The sequence below is a fragment of the Anabrus simplex genome, chromosome 4 (assembly GCF_040414725.1).
Source record: "Anabrus simplex isolate iqAnaSimp1 chromosome 4, ASM4041472v1, whole genome shotgun sequence".
Classification (NCBI taxonomy): domain Eukaryota; kingdom Metazoa; phylum Arthropoda; class Insecta; order Orthoptera; family Tettigoniidae; genus Anabrus; species Anabrus simplex.
The window spans coordinates 27253386-27276844 of record NC_090268.1 but is presented as its reverse complement, the minus strand read 5'-3'; the positions used below and the strand labels follow the sequence as shown (position 1 = coordinate 27276844).

The following is a 23459-nucleotide window of genomic DNA, read 5'->3' as shown; positions in this document are numbered from 1 at the left end:
GTTAAGCAAAATTTAACATAGAGGTGAAGAAACCGGGCCTAAAAGTTATCAGAGATTTTACTAAATTTTGATGGCAATACGTCATTTCTTGGAGCTGGAGCCTTGCTGCGTTGGGCAATTTTCTGTTGTGAACAGGATATAGGCCTACACTAAAAACAGAAGGAACTTCGTGGGGAGAATTCGCTTGATTGATATGCTTACACTGAAATCTGATGTATTAAAATGCAAACTACATACTCGCGCCTCGAAATAGCTTGCCTGCATTTCTCACTTAAACCGCACTCCGAAGGATAATTATGGAACGTCACATTTTCTTGCTTTTTAGCGGTATCCGAAGAATATAGAGGTACACGACAGTTCACCATGCTTTTCAACCTCACGGACACTCACTGACACAATAAATAGCATAAAATCAACACAACATCGCAATTACTCCGTACATTACAATGTTAAAGTCCGCCAAGAGCAGAACAGAAACGTGATATCAGCGGCAAATTAGTAGCTATGTTGACAGTCTCGTTCGCTACATCGTCCCGTGCCGTTGGAAGTGTTCGACGTTTCGTGTCTTGTGTCTCTGACGTTTCTAGAACGTGCGCTTAGTTTCGAGTTACCTCTGCGTGTGAGTTGAGCTGTGGTGTCATGAGTACTGACAATGGAGGTGACGCGGAGTCTAATCCGGCATCAAATAGCAATGTTGTTGGACGTGAAGAAGTTGTGAATATGGATTTAAATGCGAACGATAGTTCTCATAGTACCTCTTCTTTGCAGAATACAACCCAACGTAAAAGTAACCTTCCACCACCTGCTCAACCTCCTAACAATGTTGCCTGTACTATGTGCCCATTTAACCACCCAGGCCCAAATATTGTCTTTGTCTCCTCAAAAAGTGGCAATAATATTGGTAACCTTCACCCTATGGCTCTTGGTCGTTTACTGCGTGAACGAATCTTTCCTGTCAAATCGATTCAGTATAAAGATCGTAATAGGATTCAGGTAAACTTTAACTCTGCAAATCATGCTAATGCCTTTTTAAAGAATCAGTTTCTTGATACGCACAAGCTACATGTCTTTATACCTCACTCCAACATCTTCCGAGTCGGTATTATCCGAGGTGTAGATAAAGAGTTATCTGAAGCAGAAATTCTTACTTTACTTAAGAGCGACATCAAAATTCACTCTGTTCAAAGATAAAGTCGCAAAACCCATCAAGATGATCAGGTAGTTTATCTACCTTCTGGTTCAGTAAAGATTGTCTTTTGTTCAAAAACATTGCGAAAATACGTCTCCATATATAAAGTTTTATTGGAAGTCAATCCTTTTATTTTCTACCCAATTATTTGCTCAAAATGCCAACGTTAATAATAATTTCGTGTGGCTATTTCTAGCCGAGTGCAGCCCTTGTAAGGCAGACCCTTCGATGAGGGTGGGCGGCATCTGCCATTTGTAGGTAACTGCGTGTTATTGTGGTGGAGGATAGTGTTATGTGTGGTGTGTGAGTTGCAGGGATGTTGGGGACAACACAAACACCCAGCCCCCGGGCCACTGGAATTAACCAATTAAGGTTAAAATCCTCGACCCGGCCGGGAATCGAACCCTGGACCCTCTGAACCGAAGGCCAGTACGCTGACCATTCAGCCAACGAGTTGGACAATGCCAACGTTATGGTCACACGATACGAAATTGTCAGTCTACAAACTTTCGTTGTCGCAACTGTGCCTTAAATCATGCTACCTCAGACCGCCTTGCCAATGTCAAACTATGTTTACATTGTAATCAGGAGCATTCAACGGGCTCATCTGACTGTTCTGTCCACCTGAGACAAGTAGAGATTAAGAAACTCATGTGCATTGATAATATCCCCTTTTCGGAAGCTTCCTCTAGATTATTTCCACCTATTTTTTCTGATTATAGTAACCTTCAACAATTTCCTCCCCTTCCCACTCAATCTTCTCCTCCCATTCCAGAAATGCCGCGCAAACTTAAATTCACGCAAGTGGTCGTCAAGGACTTGCCATCCAAGCCACCTCCCGGCTATAATAGAGCCGGCTATCTCCAAATCGTGCAACCCACTCAGTTCTCCCGTCCCATGCAAACTCTGTTTCACCAATGCCCCATACCTCCCACCCAGCCAGCTACAACAACATCGAAACAAATAACCCCTTTGCAACCCGCACAACATCCACTACAAACAGGTAATACGCTACCACAGCGGGAACATGTTCAACAGTGTGTTTTCATTCTTCTAACGCAAATTACGCGACTAATTGGAGATCACCCCAATATTTTACCAATTATTAGTCAACTATGAGAAAGTTTACAGTTCATCTTTAATAATGGTGGTGAGGATTCTTCAATGGAATGCTAGAAGTCTACGAAACAAACAATATGAACAAAAAATTCTAATGAAGGAAACATCTCCTCAAATAGTAGACCTGCAAGAAACTCAATTCTCCCCAAACACTATTTTTGTTCCAGGTTATTATATTGAACGGCATGACGGACCAGGGTTTGATGGTGTGGCTCTTATGATCCACAATTCGCTTTCATACACTCATTTACAACTGCAATACATCATACCCAATATCTACGCCCTTGAAATTATGTATCACCACACATACGTTATAAACTTATATAATCCACCAGATAATTATCGCACAAAGAATACATTTTTAAAATCAATTTCCATCTGATAGCCAACTCCTTCTTTTGGGAGACCTAAATATACATCATACTCAGTGGGGAGCTCATGTAGACACCTCCAAAGGCACACAGTTCTTACATGCTGCAAATCAGCACAATCTCGTGATTCTTAATGATGGTTCCCGTACTAGACTCACTCCTCCCGGTTCGTTGCCTAGCGCAGTAGATATATCACTTTGTCGTTACACTCTCGCCTCTATAACTACGTGGAGAGTATTAGGAGACACTCATAACAGTGATCACTTTCCTATCATAATTACTTATGGAGTTGGGCATATCACTCATAACCCTCCTTCCCACTATTCCCCTGGTCAAATTAGCTCCCTACAACATTTTGATGCTTCGTGCTTTAAGTCATTCATGGTACAACTGGAGACATACTCAGTTACAGAATTATCCTATCATTCGATTATGCAAATGATAGTAAAGTATCTTGACCTCTACCACCCGACATCCGACACCTCTAGATTAAAGTGGTGGGATTCTGAATGCCACCAGATAGTACTCAAACGAAAGAGACTTTTCAGAATATATCGAAAAACTTTAACCCCTTCACATTATTTTCATCTTAAGCATCATATTGCACATGTCAGACGCGTCTTGAATCAAAAAAAAGAAGACAAGCCTGGAAACATTTTATATCCTCCTTTAATACACATATTTCTGCATCTCAGTTATGGAACGCCGCACGTGCTCTTACCAGGGCTTCGAATCATATCCCACGCCCTCATATCACGTCGAATATTCTTAATGAATTTCTAACATTCCTAACTCCAGATCATGTGATCCCACCACCCACCTTACACCCCAGCTCTCTTTTCTTCTTCTAGTCAGTCTTCAGTCCTTTCATGTCCCATAACTCTCCTGGAGCTTACATCCATTCTTAACTCCTGTAAAGCATCCACACCAGCTCCCGATTATATTTCTTATGCTATGTTAAAAGAATTTCCTATCAAAGCCCTACAAGTGCTTGTACAGTATTTTAATTTTGTATTAACCACTTCAACTCCTCCTCCGGAATAAACACTTTTTTCTTAGTCCCTGTTCCAAAGCCTCGTCTTCTCATGACCACCCCTCAAAATATCAGGGGCACAATCTTAGCATCTTGTACATTGGCGGTGGGCTCTTAGGAGCACATGAGCACGTGAACACCCAGTTTTAATACAACTTCACGCATTCATGGATAATTTAAAACTTCCCTTTCTTTCGACCTGATTTCAACAATCGATCGAAAGCATTCGACTTATATCGAAGCTTCGTTACACCGACAGTTGTTCGTTTTGTCTGACAGTGCAGCGAGCACACTGGGTAATGCGCTATTGTGCTGAAGACTATACGCATGCGCAAAGCAGATGATGTCATGGTTTATGCATTGATATTCCCATTAGCGAGGAGCACGGGAAGGTACGTGCTTTGCCGTTTTGAGCAATCCTCAAACCAGTGGCAGTATTACAGTTGACCACAAGGGTCCGCCACCTCCCCTATTACGGTTAGCCACAGCCTCGCAGGAGATACTATTGCATTACTTTACTGGCAGATTTCGCTAGTAATTCTGAATAGGAATTTTCTAGCTCGTTGTGAACAGGTGTTCGCAATCGCGGGAAGAAGTTTGCTTTACCTTGTGATTGGAAAATCTTTTCAATTGAAATTTATTTGAGTGTTGTGTTTTGCTTCTCTATTTGTACAGTATGGTTTGTAACCATGGTATTCTTTGTGTAAGAGGAAATGAATTCAGTTGAGGTAATTTTAACCAGCGAAATATTAACCGTCCGCCTCTGTGGTGTAGGCCCTAGTGGTTAGTGTGATTAGCTGCTACCCCCGGAGGCCCGGTTCGATTCCCAGCTCTGCCACGAAATTTGAAGAGTGGTACGAGGGCTGGAACGGGTTCCACTCAGCCTCGGGAGGTCAACTGAGTAGAGGTGGGTTCGATTCCCACCTCAGCCATCCCTCGAAGTGGTTTTCCGTGGTTTTACACTTCTCCTCCAGGCAAATGCTGGGATGGTACCTAACTTAAGGCCCCGGCCGCTTCCTTCCGTCTTCCTTGTCTATCCCTTCCAATCTTCCCATCCCCCACCAAGGCCCCTGTTCAGCATAGCAGGTGAAGCCGCCTCGGCGAGGTACTGGTCATCCTGCCAGTTGTATCCCCCGACCTAATGTCTTACGCTCCAGGACACTGCCCTTGAGGCGGTAGAGGTGGGATCCCTCGCTGAGTCCGAGGGAAAAATCAACCCTGGAGCGTAAGCAGATTAAGAAAGAAATATTAACCTATCATGCCTTTGTTGGCAGGACCTAGTGTTTACAGTGCACTATGTCTTCTGGTATGGGCTAGAGAAATTTTGTTACTTTCATTGACCTGTCTCAGTCTTATCCTTGGCTTTGACAAAATGAAAGTGACTGAGCTATGAGTAATGCTAGTAATGCCATTCCTTCTGCAGCCAGTCCCTGTTATGAATGGTGTGAAGATATTGCTCATAGGGTCGGTTGGTGCATGCATTTCAGTGGGCTTAGCAGACTGATATGTAATAGCAACTTCTGGCTTGGTGAGGAAAGCAACGGGAAACTACCTCACTCCTAATTTCCCCAGTACGCCTCTTCAGTGATGCCTAGGCCATCTATGACAGCTGATGGCGGAGCTGTTGATGATCCAACCAGCCTTCGGGCTGAGGACTAAACATACATTAGGCTATCAGGGTAAGTTAGAAATTAAAAGGCTTGGACCGGACAAACCAGATTTGATTATCGAGAACGTTACAAAAACTGACAAACGCGACTATAGGCGTAAGTTTAAGAAAGAAATGTACGAAACACGCAAGTGGCTCTGTGGATATAGGTCTAGGAGTGCGCTTTTTTGTTTGCCCTGTTTATTGTTCAACAAAGAAAGAAATGTATGGATTTTTGCTTTGCCGAGCGCGATAGCTGCAGTCGCTTAAGTGTGGCCAGTATCGGGAGATAGTGGGTTCGAGCCCCACTGTCGGCAGCCCTGAAGATGGTTTTCCGTGGTTTCCCATTTTCACATCAGGCAAATGCCGGGGCTGTACCTTAATTAAGGCCACGGCCGCTTCCTTCCAATTCCTAGGCCTCTCCTATCCCATCGTCGCCATAAGACATATCTTTGTCGGTGCGACGTAAAGCATACAGCAAAAAAAAAAAAAAAAAATGCTGGGTGCACAGACCTTGCTCATTTGAGTGCAAAAATGAATTAACATGAAAATTTTGATGCACACAAAAACGCGAGTATTAAATTCCCTATTCTAGTGTTGTCTGTAATTTCCAAGGCAAGAATAATTAACATGTGATACAGCAGAACCCTGATTAACCGAGATAATGTGGAGACTATTGGGGCCAATTCGGAAAAAAATTATTTTAAAAAATCGACCGGTAAATGCGGTACACATTATTTCTATGCTTCTCGTCATGCCCAGGTGAACTTCGTGCTATTTAAAAACCAAGAATAGTGCTCGCATCCTTCAGTGTTCGCAGTGCAGTAAAGTTATTATGAATTTTACTCTTGTGGTGTGGGAGGGTGCCTCTTCCCCGCATGCCCCGGGTTCGATTCCCGGCCAGGTCAGGGATTTTTACCTGGATTTGAGGGCTGGTTCGAGGTCCACTCAGCATACGTAATTACAATTGAGGAGCTATCTGACAGTGAGATGGCGCCCCCGGTCTAGAAAGCCAAGAATGAGGGCCGAGAGAATTTGTCGTGCTGACCACACCGATACCTCATAATCTGCAGGCCACCGGGATGACCAGCGGTCGCTTGGTAGGCCATGGAGTTTGGTTTTGTTCTACACTAACACCCAGGTGAACTTCGTGTTATTTTAAAACCAAGAAAAGTGCTCGCATCCTTCAATATTCGCAGTGTAATAAAGTTATTATGAATTTTACTTTTGTTCTACACTAACAGATTAATCTATCTATATATATATATATATAAAATAAGAGTTTTGTCTGTACATTGCTCAGAATTTGAAAAGAATGGTATTTCTGTATCGATCATGTCCACAGTAACAAGAAAATGCACTTTTTACTTTTCCGTAATGTCTGTCTGTCTGTCTGTCTGTCTGTCTGTCTGTCTGTCTGTCTGTCTGTCTGTCTGTCTGTCTGTCTGTCTGTCTGTCTGTCTGTCTGTCTGTCTGTCTGTCTGTCTGTCTGTCTGTCTGTCTGTCTGTACACGCATCACGAGAAAACGGCTGAAGAGAATTTAAATAAAAATCGGTATGTAGAGTCGGGGTGTGAGCCGCTACAATCTAGGCTATAAATTATTTTATTCAAGCTGAGTGAAATGATAGTTTAGGCGAAGGCCTAAAATTAAATTCTCAAATATATTTATTATTAGTGGTCATATCGATAAATACTACATAACTAAAGTTATATAGAATTAAATTTCTCATCATTTACGTCTTATGCATTTTTACCGTACAGGCTATGATAACACACATATTCATGAATTTGGATTTTTGTTGCTAAGTCCATATCAACGTCGAGCCCCGACAAAATGGGTAAATAGAATTTAATGAAAATCGGCATATAGAGTCGGGGAATAAGAAACTACAGTTTAAGCTATAAACAATGTTATACACCCTGGGTGAAATGGTAGTTTAGGGGAAGGCACCTAAAATTTAATAAATACCTATGTTCTTCGTCCTATGGAAAAGTACTACATAACAAAAGTTATAGGAAATACAATTTCTGATCATTTATGTTTTATTCAGTTTTACCATACCGACTATGATAAGAGTGGTATTTCAGAACCGGAAGACAACTAATAATGTGAAGGCCTACAATATCGAAAGCGCGTAACATTGATCAACAATAACATTGCACTGACCGTTGTTTGTTGTAATGTTCTTTGCCTTTTATGCTGACATTCAACTCCAATAGATGGGATTACTGCTGCGTACCGAGTATAACAGCCTAACTGAATATTGGCGGGAAATAGCTGAGGAGTTGGATAACTTTCTTCTTTAGCATGCTATTACTCTGATTCATACATTTTCTGATACTGCTGGTACGTAACACACTGGTTCATCATAGTATGCCAGCTATTCGATACCTACTCTGACGCGCTGTTTTGAATGAGCAGTGTGCGCACTTAAGTCAGAGGCTCAGTTAGTAGTAGGAGGAGTAGTAGTATGAGCTGGTCTGGAATTACAATTTAGCCCTATTCCAAATTACAGTACCACAATTCACTAAATAACTCAAAATTTAACCCTGAAAAGAGCCATTTCTTAGGAAAAGCTTCTTCCTCTTCACTTTCATTAAATCTACATTAATTTTATTCCAAATTAGCAGCGATGATGTGGTTTCTTTTCTGGCTTGGAGGAAAAATTGCCTCCACGTCAGACAGTTCTTTCCCCCGCCAGTGTAGTGAATTGAGATTTTCCGACTCATCGGGTACATTTCCAGGAAACAGATAAGTAACCGGGCATAGTTTTTGCCCTGGGACTATCCACTATTTGAAACCCCATAACCCCCCTCCTTCCCCCGCCGAAAAAAGGACGAAGATTGTTCACGGATCACGGATGTCTGCGCCTTGGTCGTTCCAGCTCTGTAGCTTTGGACTGTTAGTTTGGCAGCATAGTATTGTTCGTTAAAAGTGAGAAAATGTGTGGTTTTTCATTTGATCGAGTATGTCATATGAAGGCATTGCTTTTAATCGCGCTATTCCTGCTGACGTCATTGTAATGACCTATGTTCATTTCAGTTGGGAAAACCACTAAGAGAGTTTTTCTGAGAATCTATAAAGGCAGGCGGAGAGTGAGTGTCCTCCATTATAATGAAAACTCCCCAACCTGACGTGACTGACGGTAGGCAAGCTGGCCTACCATTACAATGAACATTCCTTAATCCAGTCTTTATATGAGAAAAGACGTTGGTGACTTCCCCGTCGTGTTTCTAGGGCAACATTAAGAGCTATGCAACTTAATATAATCTTGCTCACAACCTTTACACTACCTAACCTAGAATTCTGTATAAAATTTAGAATTCCGTAGCGAAGCACGGGTACATCAGCTAGTTTTTATATAAAATAGAAAGCTATTTTTGAAGACTTTCGTCTGGATCGTGGCATTGTTTAGAAGTGAACCATTGATAACTAGCTCAGAAAGAAAGAGAATAGAAGCTTTTGAAATGTGGTGTTACAGAAGAATGCTGAAGGTGGGATGGATAGATCGAATCACGAATGAAGAGATACTGAATCGAATTGGTGAGATAAGGTCGATTTGGCCAAATTTCATAAGAAGACGAGATAGAATTTTATAGACGTATCATAAGACATCCAGGACTTGTGCAGTTGGTTTTTGAGGGAAGTGTAGGTGGTAAGAACGTTAGGGGTAGACCAAGATATGAATATGACAAGCAGATGTAGGATGTAGTAGTTATGTAGAAATGAAAAGGTTAGCACAACATAGGGTGTTATGGAGAGCTGCATCAAACCAGTCTGCGGACTGATGAGTCAAACAACACAACTACTGTATATGCTTTAAAATATTAGAATCATTTTTCTTTTTAACAATTGCTACTGATTTTATCTTATGGCACCTTTCATAATGACATCTTCAGTCCTACTCTAAATATATATATATTTTTTTTTTTTTTTTGCTAGGGGCTTTACGTCGCACCGACACAGATAGGTCTTATGGCGACGATGGGATAGGAATGGCCTAGGAGTTGGAAGGAAGCGGCCGTGGCCTTAATTAAGGTACAGCCCCAGCATTTGCCTGGTGTGAAAATGGGAAACCACGGAAAACCATCTTCAGGGCTGCCGACAGTGGGATTCGAACCCCCTATCTCCCGGATGCAAGCTCACAGCCGCGCGCCTCTACGCGCACGGCCAACTCGCCCGGTCTAAATATAATAACCTCATGTGTTTTCATACTGTATAACAGAATGTTTTAGCTAATTTTTGTTTCTCAAGCCAAACACTTAATTTGTTCTCTGTTTATCGGAATTACCCGTGTTGACTCTACTTTCTTACCAAATAATTTGCTTGATCTGGTCCCAATCAGAGTCAGGTCGGTGTAAAAGCCCCATGAACCACCCAGATGTAGCAACGCGCAGACTGGGGAGATAATGTAAGCTCGCCTCTGTGGTGTAGTGGTGAATGTGATTAGCTGCCACCCCCGGGGGCCCGGGTTCGATTCCCGGCTCTGAAAAGTGGTACGAGGGCTGGAACGGGGTCCACTCAGCTTCGGGAGGTCAACTGAGTAGAAGAGGGTCGATTCCCTCCTCAGCCATCCTCGAAGTGGTTTTTCGTGGTTTTCCACTTCTCCTCCAGGCAAATGCCAGGACAGTACCTAACGTGAGGCCACGGCCGCTTCCTTATCTATCACTTCCAATCTTCCCATCCCCCAACAATGCCCCTGTACAGCATAGCGGGTGAGGCCGCCTGGGCGAGGTACTGGTCCTACTCCCCAGTTGTATTCACGACCCAAAGTCTCACGCTCCAGGACACTGTCCTTGAGGTGATAGAGGTGCAATCCCTCGCTGAGTCCGAGGGAAAACCAACCCTGGAGACTAAACGGATTAAGAAAGAAAGAAAGAAAGAAAGAAAGAAAGAAAGAAAGAAAGAAAGAAAGAAAGAAGGAAAGAAAGAAATAAATAAAGGAGAAAGAAATAAGGTATTGTAAATTGACAATTCAGAATTCAATATGAAGTTCACACCTAGTCATCGAAATGTTTAAAATGAAATGTGACTGTTAGAGGTCGACGTAGCAGCGATCGAACAGTTTTTTTTTTTTTTTTTTTTTCTTTCAACCCTTGTCCCGTTTCTCTGCGGAGTCGGGTATGAGGTGAGATCAATCTGTCGTGGCGGAATTTTATGACCGGATGCCCTTTCTGGCGGCAATCTCATCAGAGGAGATAATGAGATGAAATAAAAGTAGGAAGGGAGAGAGCGCCGGCACATAGCCTACTCCTCTCTAATAGCATAAAGGGGTCTGTTCAAGGCTTAACGTCCCCATCCAACGGACGAATCACCATCAAAGCGTCATATGCCCTCACTCCATATGAGCACTGCGGAGAGGTTTATAATGTAATCCAGGCTTTTGGCGTGCAATCTAGTGATTAGAAATTGTATACCACCACCTCCCCTGTCCTGCCGGCCAACATTCTGATGATGAAATTTTTTTCGACCAACGGGGCTCGAACCGGCTAACGACGGTGTCAGACCCTTTGGACTTCAAAGCCATAACCATCATGGCCATCAGGCGGTCAGTCCTATTCTTATTATAAAATATAAATCATCTGTGTCTGTGTCCGCCTCTGTGGTGTAGTGGTTAGTGTGATTAGTTGCCAACCCCGGAGACCCGGGTTCGATCCCCGGCTCTGCCACGAAATTTGAAAAGTGATACGAGGGCTGGAACGGGGTCCACTCAGCCTCGGAAGGTTAACTGAGCAGAAGGGCGTTCGATTCCCTCCTCAGCCATCCTCGAAGTGGTTATCTGTGGTTTCCCATTTCTCCTCCAGGCAAATGCCGGGATGGTACCTAACTTAAGGCCACGGGCGCTTCCTTCCCTCTTCCTTGTATATCCCTTCCAATCATCCCATCTCCGCACAACTCCCCTGCTCAGCATAGCAGGTGAGGCCGTCTAGGCGAGGTTCTGGCCCTCCTCCCCAGCTGCATCCCTCCGACCCAAAGTCTCACGCTCCAGGACACTGCCCTTGAGGCGGTAGAGGTGGGATCCCTCGCTGAGTCCGAGGGAAAAACCAACCCTGGAGGGTAAATCGATTAAGCAATAAAGAAGCAAGGGAAGAAAGAAAGAAAGAAAAAAATTATTATCTGTGCAAAAAAAGTAAAATAATTTCAAGCAAAATTTCCATAATTTAACAAATAAAATATTTGATTGCTCTCTGTGGCTTTTAAAATCAGCAGACTTTATTCTTCCCTCTCAATGAATACTACAACATGCAATTATAATTGAGAAATCCACCCACAAGATTAGTTATGATTGCCATCTTTTTTTTTAATGCTATTTATTCGGGGCGTCGACCTAAGATCTTCCTTTGGCCCTACTTTGCACCATATGTTGTGAACTTGCGTGTATTTAAAAATGGCGGAAGTGTAACGTGTTGAATGTGAGGAAAAGAACATAAAGGGACATTAAGGATGACACAAACACCCAGTCCCCAGGCCAAGGATATTAATCATTTACAATTAATAACCCCTGACCCGGCCCGGAATCGAACCCGGGGCCGCGTTGCCCCCTACACCGCGGGGCCGGACTTAATGTTTTGACGCATTTTCTGTTTTGCAAACTGAAAAAAGTTTTGTAATTGAAGAGGACCAATAAAATCATGGATACTGTAATTTGAATGTTATTATTATATGATACAAATTCTCCTCGATTTTCCTTTCTGTCCACCTTACTCGAAATGAGTAATCAGTTTTGTTGTTGAACAAGAGAAATTTCACCGGGCAAGTTGGCCGTGCGGTTTGGGGCGCGTAGCTTTGAGCATGCATCCGAAAGATAGTGGGTTCGAACCCTACTGTCAGCAGCCCTGAAGATAGTTTTCCGTGGCTTCCCATTTTCTCATCAGGCTGTACCTTAATTAAGGCCACCGCCGTTTCCTTCCTACTCCTAGGCCTTTCCTATCTCATCGTCGCCATAACACCTATCTGTGTCGGATGGTCGTAAAACAAATTATAAAAGAAAAAATAACGAGAGAAATTACTTACCTGTATGGTTTTGCCAGAACATTCCAGGAGAAGCAGAGGAGCACAATACTGAATCCATGAAGCAATAGTGAACACTTGTTGATTGAAGACATATTTTGGTAGTAAAGACACACTTAATGTCGCGTCTCGGATAAGGTACAGCTTTCAAAATGTACTTGAATTGTTAGCTCTTGTTTATGCGACAGATTTCATTCTGTTGCAGCTGCACCGGAAGCGTGAAGTGAATCGAGTCATTTGTACTAATGATTGAACAACAATTGACTCGTCTTGTTGAGTACAAAATGTAGCTGTGATTTATTTTATAACCATCTTATGTGTGACACTTGAAATATTTATTCCTCTTTATAAATGCTACGAACGTTATAGATATGTGTGGAATGCTTCGCGTTCGACGTGTACTGTAAATGACAGTGATTCAGATGTGGTCAGCCCTTAGGATCACTTTTGATTAAGCCGAGAGGATTGGTCTTGATAGCGTGTCACGTGATCACATCTGCAAAGCCGACAGTGATTTAACAATTCATTTGAAGGGGAAAATTACTCCGTGATCTGCTCGTGTTAAATGCCGAACATGATCGACCAAAGACCATCTGGAGAGGATATAGTACAGTAGAGAGTACTTGAATCAATTGCAAAGGGTATAAAGGTCAAATAAAGGTTTCAGTTTAATTGGATACGAGACTCTCTATCCTCGTTGCTCACGTTACCTTGCGTTGGATTAGTTCTTTTTTCTTTCTTTCTTTCTTTCTTTCTTTCTTTCTTTCTTTCTTTCTTAATCTGCTTACCTTCCAGGGTTGGTTTTTCCCTCGGACTCAGCGAGGGATCCCACCTCTAACGCCTCAAGGGCAGTGTCCTGGAGCGTCAGACTCTGGGTCGGGGATACAACTGGGGAGGATGACCAGTACCTCGCCCGGGCGGCCTCACCTGCTATGCTGAGCAGGGGCCTTGGTTGAGGATGGGAATATTGGAAGGGATAGACAAGGAAGAGGGAAGGAAGCGGCCGTGGCCTTAAGTTAGGCATCATCCCGGCATTTGCCTGGAGGAGAAGTGGGAAACCACGGAAAACCACTTCCAGGATGGCTGAGGTGGGAATCGAACCCACCTGTACTCAGTTGACCTCCCGAGGCTGAGTGGACCCCGTTCCAACCCTCGTACCACTTTTCAAATTTCGTGGCAGAGCCGAGAATCGAACCCGGGCCTCCGAGGGTGGCATCTAATCACACTAACCACTACACCATAGAGACGGACGTTGGATTAGTTACTGTACAATACAGGCGTTGGCGGGTACGATTCACGAATGTAATTGTGGATTTCCTCGAAGTTGGTACTTTTATATCTCTATTGTTCATATTTCTTGTGGATTTGTACATCGTAGGCAGTGGCGAATACTGAAGGCTACCAAGGCTATCGGTGAAGCCCAAACGTCAAATGAGAATGATGGAAATCTAAAGCACATTATAATGTAAACGTCTGACACATTGTTCCATTTACGAAACTTGAAAGCAATGAAAAAAAACGTCGCTCGTATTTCTGAGCGCAAGGCGTCGGAGACAGATCTCGCAGCCCAGGCTATGTGTCCCTCACCCCTCGACCCACCTCACGCGACTTGCTTCTGTATGTCCAATAGGTGTGAGGACCGGGAGGATAGGTGTGCTCGGCTTCGCTCCGTCAGGTCGCCACTGCTAACGAACAACCATCCGTCCCTCATCGAATCTATTTCCTCACCTCACTTTAATATATACAGTAGATAACAGAGTGCTGGTATTTCACTCCTTGTAGGAAGAAACTGCAGAGCTGCTGTTATAGGAGTATTATACTTTTCTTTTCATAGGTAGATCTGGAATACTGAAATGCAATCTTCCAGATTTACTGCTCTCTTTTGTTAGTTGAAATCGAACCCGTGATCATGGGTCGGACGCCATCTCCCTAGGAAGCTAACAAACCAGTGAACGATGGGTACGACCGCTGGTAATGCTGTATAATTCAACATTTTACTTTAAGAATAATAATGGTACATGGCATATGTATAGGTTTGGCGGTGACCTAACGAGGATGAAATGAATGGCGAAGAGGTCATAAACACCCAGTCCGCAAGCCAGGGGAATTAACAGTATGAGGGGATTGATTCTGTGAACTGAACCGGAACCATCGAACCAGAGGCAAGCATTCTATCCGTTTAGGCATAAAGCCAGACTTTAATTTGCTAAGGACAATTTGTTAAACCTTAGGCTACATCTCCATGACCAGGTGTTTGTTATTGACAGTAGTAGAGGCCAGGGCAGTAGCTTGTGAAACAGCCTTGACATCACAGCAGGCTACTCCGTTAGCCATTGGCTGCAGCTCAAAACGCTTAAGGCTTGAAGTTCACTAAAACAACCCCCCAAAAAGGGGTAACCAAAATCTAGTGGTATCCCACGCCTTGATCCCAGAATACGCCACTGATCTTAGGCTTATGTTCACTTAAAGTTCCAAAAAATGCTACTACTTCTCTCAGGAGCTCATATTTTGTAAGACATGTGTAGCAATCACGGCATCCTTACTTCCATTTACGTGTGCGTGGCTAGTTCAGGCATTTTCTCTCTCTGATTGAGATGTCGTACGACGACTTCTGTGGGAATGTTTTATTCAGCCATATCAAAATTAGATGCTCAGTCGTATATTTAGCACCTGTTTAGTGTGTCAAAAGTTTGCTTATTTAAGCACCGCGTAGCGACGGGTGGCCGGCCGGTTCCTTTTCTCTCGGACACACCCATTACAGTACTTCCCTACCCTCCGCAATCACTGGCACTGTGTGGTAAATGGGGCTCCACGGTCCTGCGTATATATACAGGATGAACGAAAAATGCCGCACTTGCAGGTCGGCATGCGATTAGTCATCCCATTGCAAGACAAAAGTTTCTATAGCCAAATCGGATATGGTGCTGTTGGAAAACAAGTCGAAAACGAGAAGCTGGCAACAATGTCACATCCTGCAGCGCATCGGAATGTAATAGAGAAACGTGCATCATCCCGCTCTACTGTACCCGCCGTCGCGGCTCACTGAGTAGACTGCTGGGTTATCAAAACCACGTGCACCATGGAGCTACTGCTCGAATCTACGTCAGGTTGTTTTTTCTTTTGTGTATGTATGTGACGTCAGGTCCCTAGTTCCCGTCGTGTAGCTGCGTTTGTAAGCGTGACATCCTGTTGTCACATGACAATAGTCGAACACATGACAGTGTGATCCATTCAACTGAATGCATGAGTCGACTAACTACGCAGTGCACAACCATAACTGGTCCTGTCAAGGCGGCTTCCTGATGGAGTACACAAACGGCGAATACGTCGATATGCTTTTAGTGTTGCGTGAATCCGATAACCAAGCTTCTGCTGCTGCTCATGAGTATGCAGCACGATACCCTCAAAGGCGCCATCCCGATAATAATGTTTTTCGTCGCCTTGAGCAACGCCTGCGGGAAACCGGTAATCTTCGTCCACAAGTAGTGGACAGAGGTCGTCCAAGGACTAGACGTACTCCACAAACAGAGGACGACATTCTTGAAGCCGTTCACCAATCACCTCGGCGAAGTGCCCGTGATATTGCAAGGCAGTTCCAGGTATCTCAAATACTGGTTGTTGACGTGTTGCACGACGAAACACTGCGACGATATCATTACACGTTAGCTGAACACCAGCGGCCAGAAGACCGCATTTCACGAGTGCAGTTCTGTGAATGGCTTTTGCAGCAAGTTGAAGACAACGAACATTTTATAAAGAATGTGATATGAAGTGACAAATGTAGCTTCACTCGGAGAGATATTTTCAATCATCACAACAGCCATTATTGGTCTGACCACAACTTACATGTCACCCGTGAACGTGGTTTTCAGGCACGCTTTGGCATAAACCTGTGGGCTGTAATCGTGGGAGGAGTGCTTTTAGTCCCTTACCTATTACTGGACAAGTTGAATGCGCCCCGCTATCGTACATTTCCGGGCAATACTTTGCCTGACGCTTTAGAAAACGTTCCATTTGGTGTTCGGCGACAGCTGTGGTTTCAGCATGATGGTACACCGCCACACTTTGGAATGACTGTGCGTAACTGGTTAAATGAAGCGTTTCCAGGGAAATGGATTGGTCGTGGAGGTCCAATGTTCTGGCCTCCACGTTCCCCGGACCTTAATCCACTAGATTTTTATTTGTGGGGACACTTAAAGGAACATGTTTATAGTACTCCACCCATGGATGTACAAGACCTAATATCCCGCGTGCATGCTGCATCGGCAATGGTGGATGCAAGTGTGTTGTGTAGGGTCCTGCAAAGTATGTTCAAGCGAGTGGTGAAGTGTTTGCAAATGCAAGACGATCGCTATGAACATCTTCTGTGAAATGAACGTTGCTCGTAAGTGTACGTACCGGCTCTGTGAAGATAAGATTGGACGTCACACGTATACTATGGAATTATTGTGCGTAGCATAATGGGCAATCCAGTGTAGCCTACCTACTGTACTGTATTGTTTCCTTGTACCGCATTGGATAGAGACGATGTTACTGTATCCACTATTATGTTTTTTTTTTTTTTTGCTATTTGTTTTACGTCGCACCGACACAGATAGGTCTTTCGGCGACGATGGGATAGGAAAGGCCTAGGAAGTGGAAGGAAGCGGCCGTGGCCTTAATTAAGGTACAGCCCCAGCATTTTCCTGGTGTGAAAATGGGAAACCACGGAAAACCATCTTCAGGGCTGCCGACAGTGGGGCTCTAACCCACTATCTCCCGATTACTGGATACTGGCCGCACTTAAGCGACTGCAGCTATCGAGTTCGCTACTATTATGTTCTACGTATTGGCTTTATTTGTGTCATGGACGAAACAAAGTGGTCGTTTACTTCTGTAAGAAGTTCATGGTATGTTAGAACGTTTAAATGAAGGTAACTGTAACGGTAAGACAGAACATAGTGTCGTGCATAGTGGAGGTGTACATTGGATACAATTTGATACATTAACTGAAAAATAAATTGGCGTGAACGCGACTCGAACAACGGCGCGTCCGCGCAACCGGCATTTATGGCATTACCTCTTCTCGCTCAGCTAATGAGACAGCTCAACCCAACGACATTAAAAATATAGACTGCTAATCTGATGGCCATCTTTGAATCTACTTGAACCACTGGCAGCCATGACACTTGTAGGCAAAACATATGCTTATTTCCTCTGAATCTGCCATAGAAAGGCTCTGCAGAAGTTGTTGTGTGATGGAGTACAGTCTTTGAGAAGGTGTGCAAGGTTGGAATAAATAAATAAATATATAAATAAATAAATAAATAAATAAATAAATAAATAAATAAATAAATAAATAAATAAATAAATAAATAAATGAATGAATAAATATAGGCTATGAAGTCAGGCGACGGTTGACCAAGAGAGGTCCGGTAGAAATATTAAAGAGGTAAAGCTGGTAGGATACCGTATGTGGAAGGAATGCTACACTCAACCAGGGATCAGGTGTTCTCAACTTTAGAATCTGGGGTTAACCCATTTAGTGGCCCATTACGACAGGCAGAGGATGCCGTAGAGATATTCTACACCGCAACCAACGGACGTCTGTGCTGCATGTCGCTCAGCAGTTCTTAGAAAGTAGCCATAAGTAGCAAAAAGCATAAAACATAACAAACCAGACAAAGAAGCAAAATTCAAAAATTATACCAGAATGACACTCAAGGTATGTCTCTACGCGTGTGAATTCCTCAATGAACTGTTGTACGTATATGTCTTTCTGTAGTGAATGACTTTATTGTTAGTGCATGACGCCGAATTATCAATTCTTCTACATACGTAATTCTCGTTTTAACCAAGCAAATGTTCGCCATATTCACTGCGCTTATTTCATTATAACATCAATGCAACATTAAGCATGTTTGAAAATGTCGTGTTTATTCTTAAATATATTTTTAATTTGCAATAACGAATAATCTCATCAATTCATTGAACTGATAAGGGCTAGCTGTCAAGACCAAGAAGTGGCAGCCGCCATGACAGTTGTAGGCAAAAGTTAGTTCGCTGTGCTTCAACCAGGGGCGCTGTAACGAGTATGTTTAGCAGTCTATATATCTTTAATGTCGTTGGCTCAACCATAGCGCCGAGTTCATGCGACCTGTGCTTGGTCACGCTGCACGCCGTTACAACGTTGCCAGAGCCTCGTTTTTTAACTCGCATTTCTATTAAACCTATTGGTGGGACTAGGTTTCGCAAGATAAACTTTTGCCGCGAATTTCGACGAAGAACAGCATGCCGACCTCCACGTGCGGCATTTTTTGTTCACCCTGTGTATTGTACATAGTGTGTAAACACCGACATACTACTGTGTAAGGAAAACAACGATTATTGCCGTAGAACACTTTTGTTTATGGTGGCTTAACTTCGATAGGATAGGATAGGATAGGATAGGATAGGATAGGATAGGATAGGATAGGATAGGATAGGATAGGATAGGATAGGAAGCGGCCGTGGCCTTAATTAAAGTACAGCCCCAGCATCAGCAATTATCGAAGTAACCGAGTAAGGTGTGCGTGCGTGCGTGCGTGCGAGAGCATGGCACTTGAACCGGTCGGCCGCCCCGCCGCTACGCGGTGCTTAAATGAGCAAATGTTGACACCCCTAAACAGGTACTAAATATACGCCTGGACATCTAATTTTAATGTATCCTAGAGCGTGAGACATTGGGTCGGGGATACAACTGGGGAGGATGACCAGTACCTCGCCCAGGCGAGTCTCACCTGCTATGCTGAACAGGGGCCTTGTGGGGGGATGGGAATATTGGAAGGGATAGACAAGGAAGAGGGAAGAAAGCGGCCGTGGTTATAAGTTAGGTACCATCCCGGCATTTGCCTAGAAGAGAAGTGGGAAACCACGGAAAAAACTTCCAGGATGGCTGAGGTGGGAATCGAACCCACCTCTACTCAGTTGACCTCCCGAGGCTGAGTGAACCCCGTTCCAGCCCTCCTACCACTTTTTAAATTTCGTGGCAGAGCCGGGAATCGAACCCGGGCCTCCGGAGCTGGAGCTAATCACACTAACCACTACACCACAGAGGCGGACTCTAATCCAACCTTTAGTAGGTTTACGCGATTTGAAGAGCCACATATTTTCTTACCTTTTGTGGATCCATCCTGTTTTTACGCTCCCTTACGCTCATTCTTGGACGAATGAGACATTCCTCTTCCCTTCTTTCGATTAATGTTATAAGATCCTGATAATTTCATTGTTTTGCGTCTGAAGACGATAACAGTCATTAGCATCATTAGCCTATGTCCTTGTCTTTCATATTACCTGCCCTAGCTTCCTAGGTAACTCCTCTTTACACAAGGGACGCCATTAACTTCGCGCTTTTGTGCTAAACCTCTCACCAACCATGATCCTTCTAGTCCAGGTCGTGGTTTAACCCACTCGCTATAGAATCACCAAATGAGTTCTGAAGTTGGAGGTGTTAGTTATTGTTTTAAAAGGGAAGTGCATCTTTTCAATCCACCCTAGTCGGGGAAAACAGTGAAGAGTTCCGACACTTCGAAGAAAGAAAGAAAGAAAGAAAGAAAGAAAGAAAGAAAGAACGAAAAGGAAGGGAACTACCACGAGAGCTGTGGAAATGAAAGAGTGGTGATTATTGTTAGAGGAAGTAGAACTAGGCAACCATCCTCTATTAACATTAATCGGAGAGAAAAACTGGAAGGGATCCGACACTTTGAAAAATGAAGATATCGACCATAGGAAGTTAATGGCCACGAAGGGCGTGGAAATGAAAGGCTCCCTAGGATTCGGGGTCGAAAGGAACTCTTTTTTTTTATTTTTTTAAATTTTTTTTATTTATGTCGCACCGACACAGATATGTCTTATGGCGACGATGGAACAGGAATGAGCTAGGACTGGGAAGGAAGCGGCCGTGGCCTTAATTAACGTACAGCATTTGCCTGATGTGAAAATGGGAAACCACGGAAAACCATTTTTGGGCTGCCGACAGTGGGGTTCGAACCTACTATCTCCCGAATACTGGATACTGGCTGCACTTAAGTGACTGCAGCTATCGAACTCGGTCGAAAAGAACAAGAGTTGACCAAGTGAGGTCGGATAGGATAGATGAAAGTCAGGAACCTGGCACAAGTAAGTGGAAGCAATGTCAGGACTCAGCTAAGGGCCCCGTGGTCACCAACCCACGCTCTCAAGTTCAGAGCGTCTAGGGCCCCTTTTAGTCGCCTCTTACGACAATCACCCCCCACCCACAGGAGGTCGTTGTCGAGGAACAAAGGTCTACGTTAATAAAGAAATCCACAAACGTGTATCATTAATTCATCTTGTCATATATTTGATGGAATATCTCAGTGTGTCATTTAGGCTGAGGTTCCTGTGCACATAACTGTAAAGAATGCCTTTCCATGGAATTTCGGTCTTCAAAAGGTTTTATATGGCTTACATTGGATCTGTTAAATTATTTTGCACACTGTAGCGACATAAAGCAAAAGTGGGTTCTTCGGTGTTCCTTCCACAGCTTTACCGAGCTCGATCGCTGCAGTCGCTTAAGTGCGGCCAGTATCCAGTATTCGGGAGATAGTGGGTTCGAACGCCACTGTCGACAGCCCTGAAGATGGTTTTCCGAGGTTTCCCATTTTTACATCAGGCACCTTAATTAAGGCCACGGCCGCTTCCTTCCCAGTCCTAGCCCTTTCCTGTCCCATCGTCGCCGTAAGACTATCTGCGTCGGTGCGTCGTAAAGCCAATAGCATAGCCTTCCACAGTTTTCTGATCAGCCCTACTTATTCTAAGAGTAATTTTCTCTTTCGTAGAGGGGGGAGTCAATATGCTCTATACCCTTTATTTCTCTTTCTCTTTAACGAGCCATGTTATGCTCCTCTTGCGTTACTCTAATACAACATGACGACGGGAAATATTCATTTCATTTGGAAATTACTGGCCAGAAATGCAGTATGAGAAACTTTAAATATATACATACTATAGTTACATAAACGAACACAAACGTGTCAACAAACGATCAACTATTGAAAGTGAAATCCAAATTCTGCTAATCAATGAAACTTTTGGACCAACCATAAAATAATGTTTAGGTTAATTTGAATATTACTCGTACTTCATATGGTTATACTGTATGTAATGCATAAACCTAATGAACATTGAATGAAACATCCCCACTATTTCTTTTGATGGTAAACAAGTTACCTTACTACTTCGATTTCGGTCTATTTTTTATCAGCTGTCCTCAGCAACCGACTCCCGGTTGTCGGAAGTTGGTTACCATTCAAACCTGTAGAAAAGCCATTGAAATGAAAACCTAGAACCTGTTTCCACCGAGCTCGATAGCTGCAGTCGCTTAAGTGCGGCCAGTATCCAGTAATCGGGAGATAGTGGGTTCGAGCCCCACTGTCGGCAGCCCTGAAGATGGTTTTTCGTGGTTTCCCATTTTCACACCAGGCAAATGCCGGGACTGTACCTTAATTAAGGCCACGGACGCTTCCTTCCACTTCCTAGGCCTCTTCCTATCCCATCGTCGCTATAAGACATATCTGTGTCGGTGCGACGTAAAGCAAAAAAACAAAAAACAAAAAAAAACAACAACCCTGTTTTCCAGTCAGTGGCCGGGTCAGTGATGGAATGAACGAAGCCCCCATATTCCGGCGAGGATAGGAATTGTGCCGGCTACCGAGGCCTCTGGCAGTGATTAATGGCTGACAGATGAAATGATATGATAGTGGAGAGTGTTGCTGGAATGAAAGATGACAGGGAAAACCGGAGTACCTGGATACAAACCTGCCCCGCCTCGGCTTCGTCCAGCACGAATCTCACATGGAGTGACCGGGATTTGAACCACGGAACCCAGCGGGGAGAAGCTGACGCGCTGCCGCCTGAGCCACGGAGGCTTAGAAAAGCTGTTATCATTCATAATTAATTCTTACCATGTCTACGTAATGGACATAATCATTGAAGAAGTTATATTTGTCTTAAATATATTTTTGTACCCAGAAAATATAAACTACCGAGCTCGATAGCTGCAGTCGCTTAAGTGCGGCCAGTATCCAGTATTCGGGAGATAGTAGGTTCGAATCCCACTGTCGGCAGCCCTGAAGATGGTTTTCCGTGGTTTCCCATTTTCACACCAGGCAAATGCTGTACCTTAATTAAGGCCACGGCCGCTTCCTTCCCACTCCTAGCCATTCCCTGTCCCATCGTCGCAAGAAGACCTACCTGTGGCGGTGCGACGTAAAGCAACTAGCAAAAAATAAAAATAAAAAATAAAATATAAACTTTAAATAAATGTTATTTGTTGTGTAAACGGAACAATGGACACACATATGTGCTTTTTTTTGACGGCTATCATCCGCCATCTTTAATCAACAGAGCACCGTGCTGCTATCATGCAGGCAATTTCGTCAGCTGTCATCCGCCATCTTTAATCTACAGAGCACCGTGCTGCCCTCTTTATGGCTACTACCTTAAGCATGTAGTAGCGGGCAATTTGAAAAGTTCTGTTAGCTATCATCCGCCATCTTTAATCAAGAGAGCATCGTGCTGCTATATTTATCTAGATACCTTTGAAATATGGTGGTGGATAATTTAAAAAGAAAAATTCTACAGCAGCCATCTCTCGACGCTAATTGCACAAGATGACTCCTTAAGGGTGCTTACGCAAGATGGCTGCTATACATAGGTTCTTATGAGACGCCCTTGGTATGCTTGCGCAAGATGGCAGTTATACATGGCTCCTTATGAGATGCCCTACGGATGCTTGCTCAAGATGGCGGCTGCTCTTATGGGTCGACTTAAGGGTCCTTGCACAAGATGGCGTGAGACACCCTAAGGATTCTTGCGCAAGATGGCGGACACAAGATGGCTCTATACACAAATCCTTATGAGACGCTTTATGGGTGCTTGCGCTTAAATGCAAAATGTTAAATATATCGAAAACGGTGCACCGTAGAGCAAAACGGACAAAATTTTTCTGCATAATACCCAGGTTCGCAGTATGGGGAACATGATAGCATAAGAAAAACATAGTCTAATGATGGGATCAATGGTTCGGTTCCTACTTACGCCCTTTGGC

At 43.7% G+C, this 23459-nt stretch overlaps 1 protein-coding gene across 3 annotated transcripts in view; it reads right to left on the bottom strand.

The window, feature by feature from the left end:
• The window catches only part of LOC136872362 (very low-density lipoprotein receptor), a 111490-nt gene extending 98711 nt beyond the window's left edge, over positions 1-12779 (bottom strand). For all 3 annotated transcript variants that reach the window (XM_067146173.2, XM_067146174.2, XM_067146175.2), the window contains exon 1: positions 12377-12779. In XM_067146173.2, the coding sequence (XP_067002274.2) occupies positions 12377-12468 (92 nt within the window). In that variant the 5' untranslated portion in view covers positions 12469-12779. The remainder of the gene's footprint in view (positions 1-12376) is intronic.
• Between the last annotated feature and the right edge of the window lie 10680 nt (positions 12780-23459).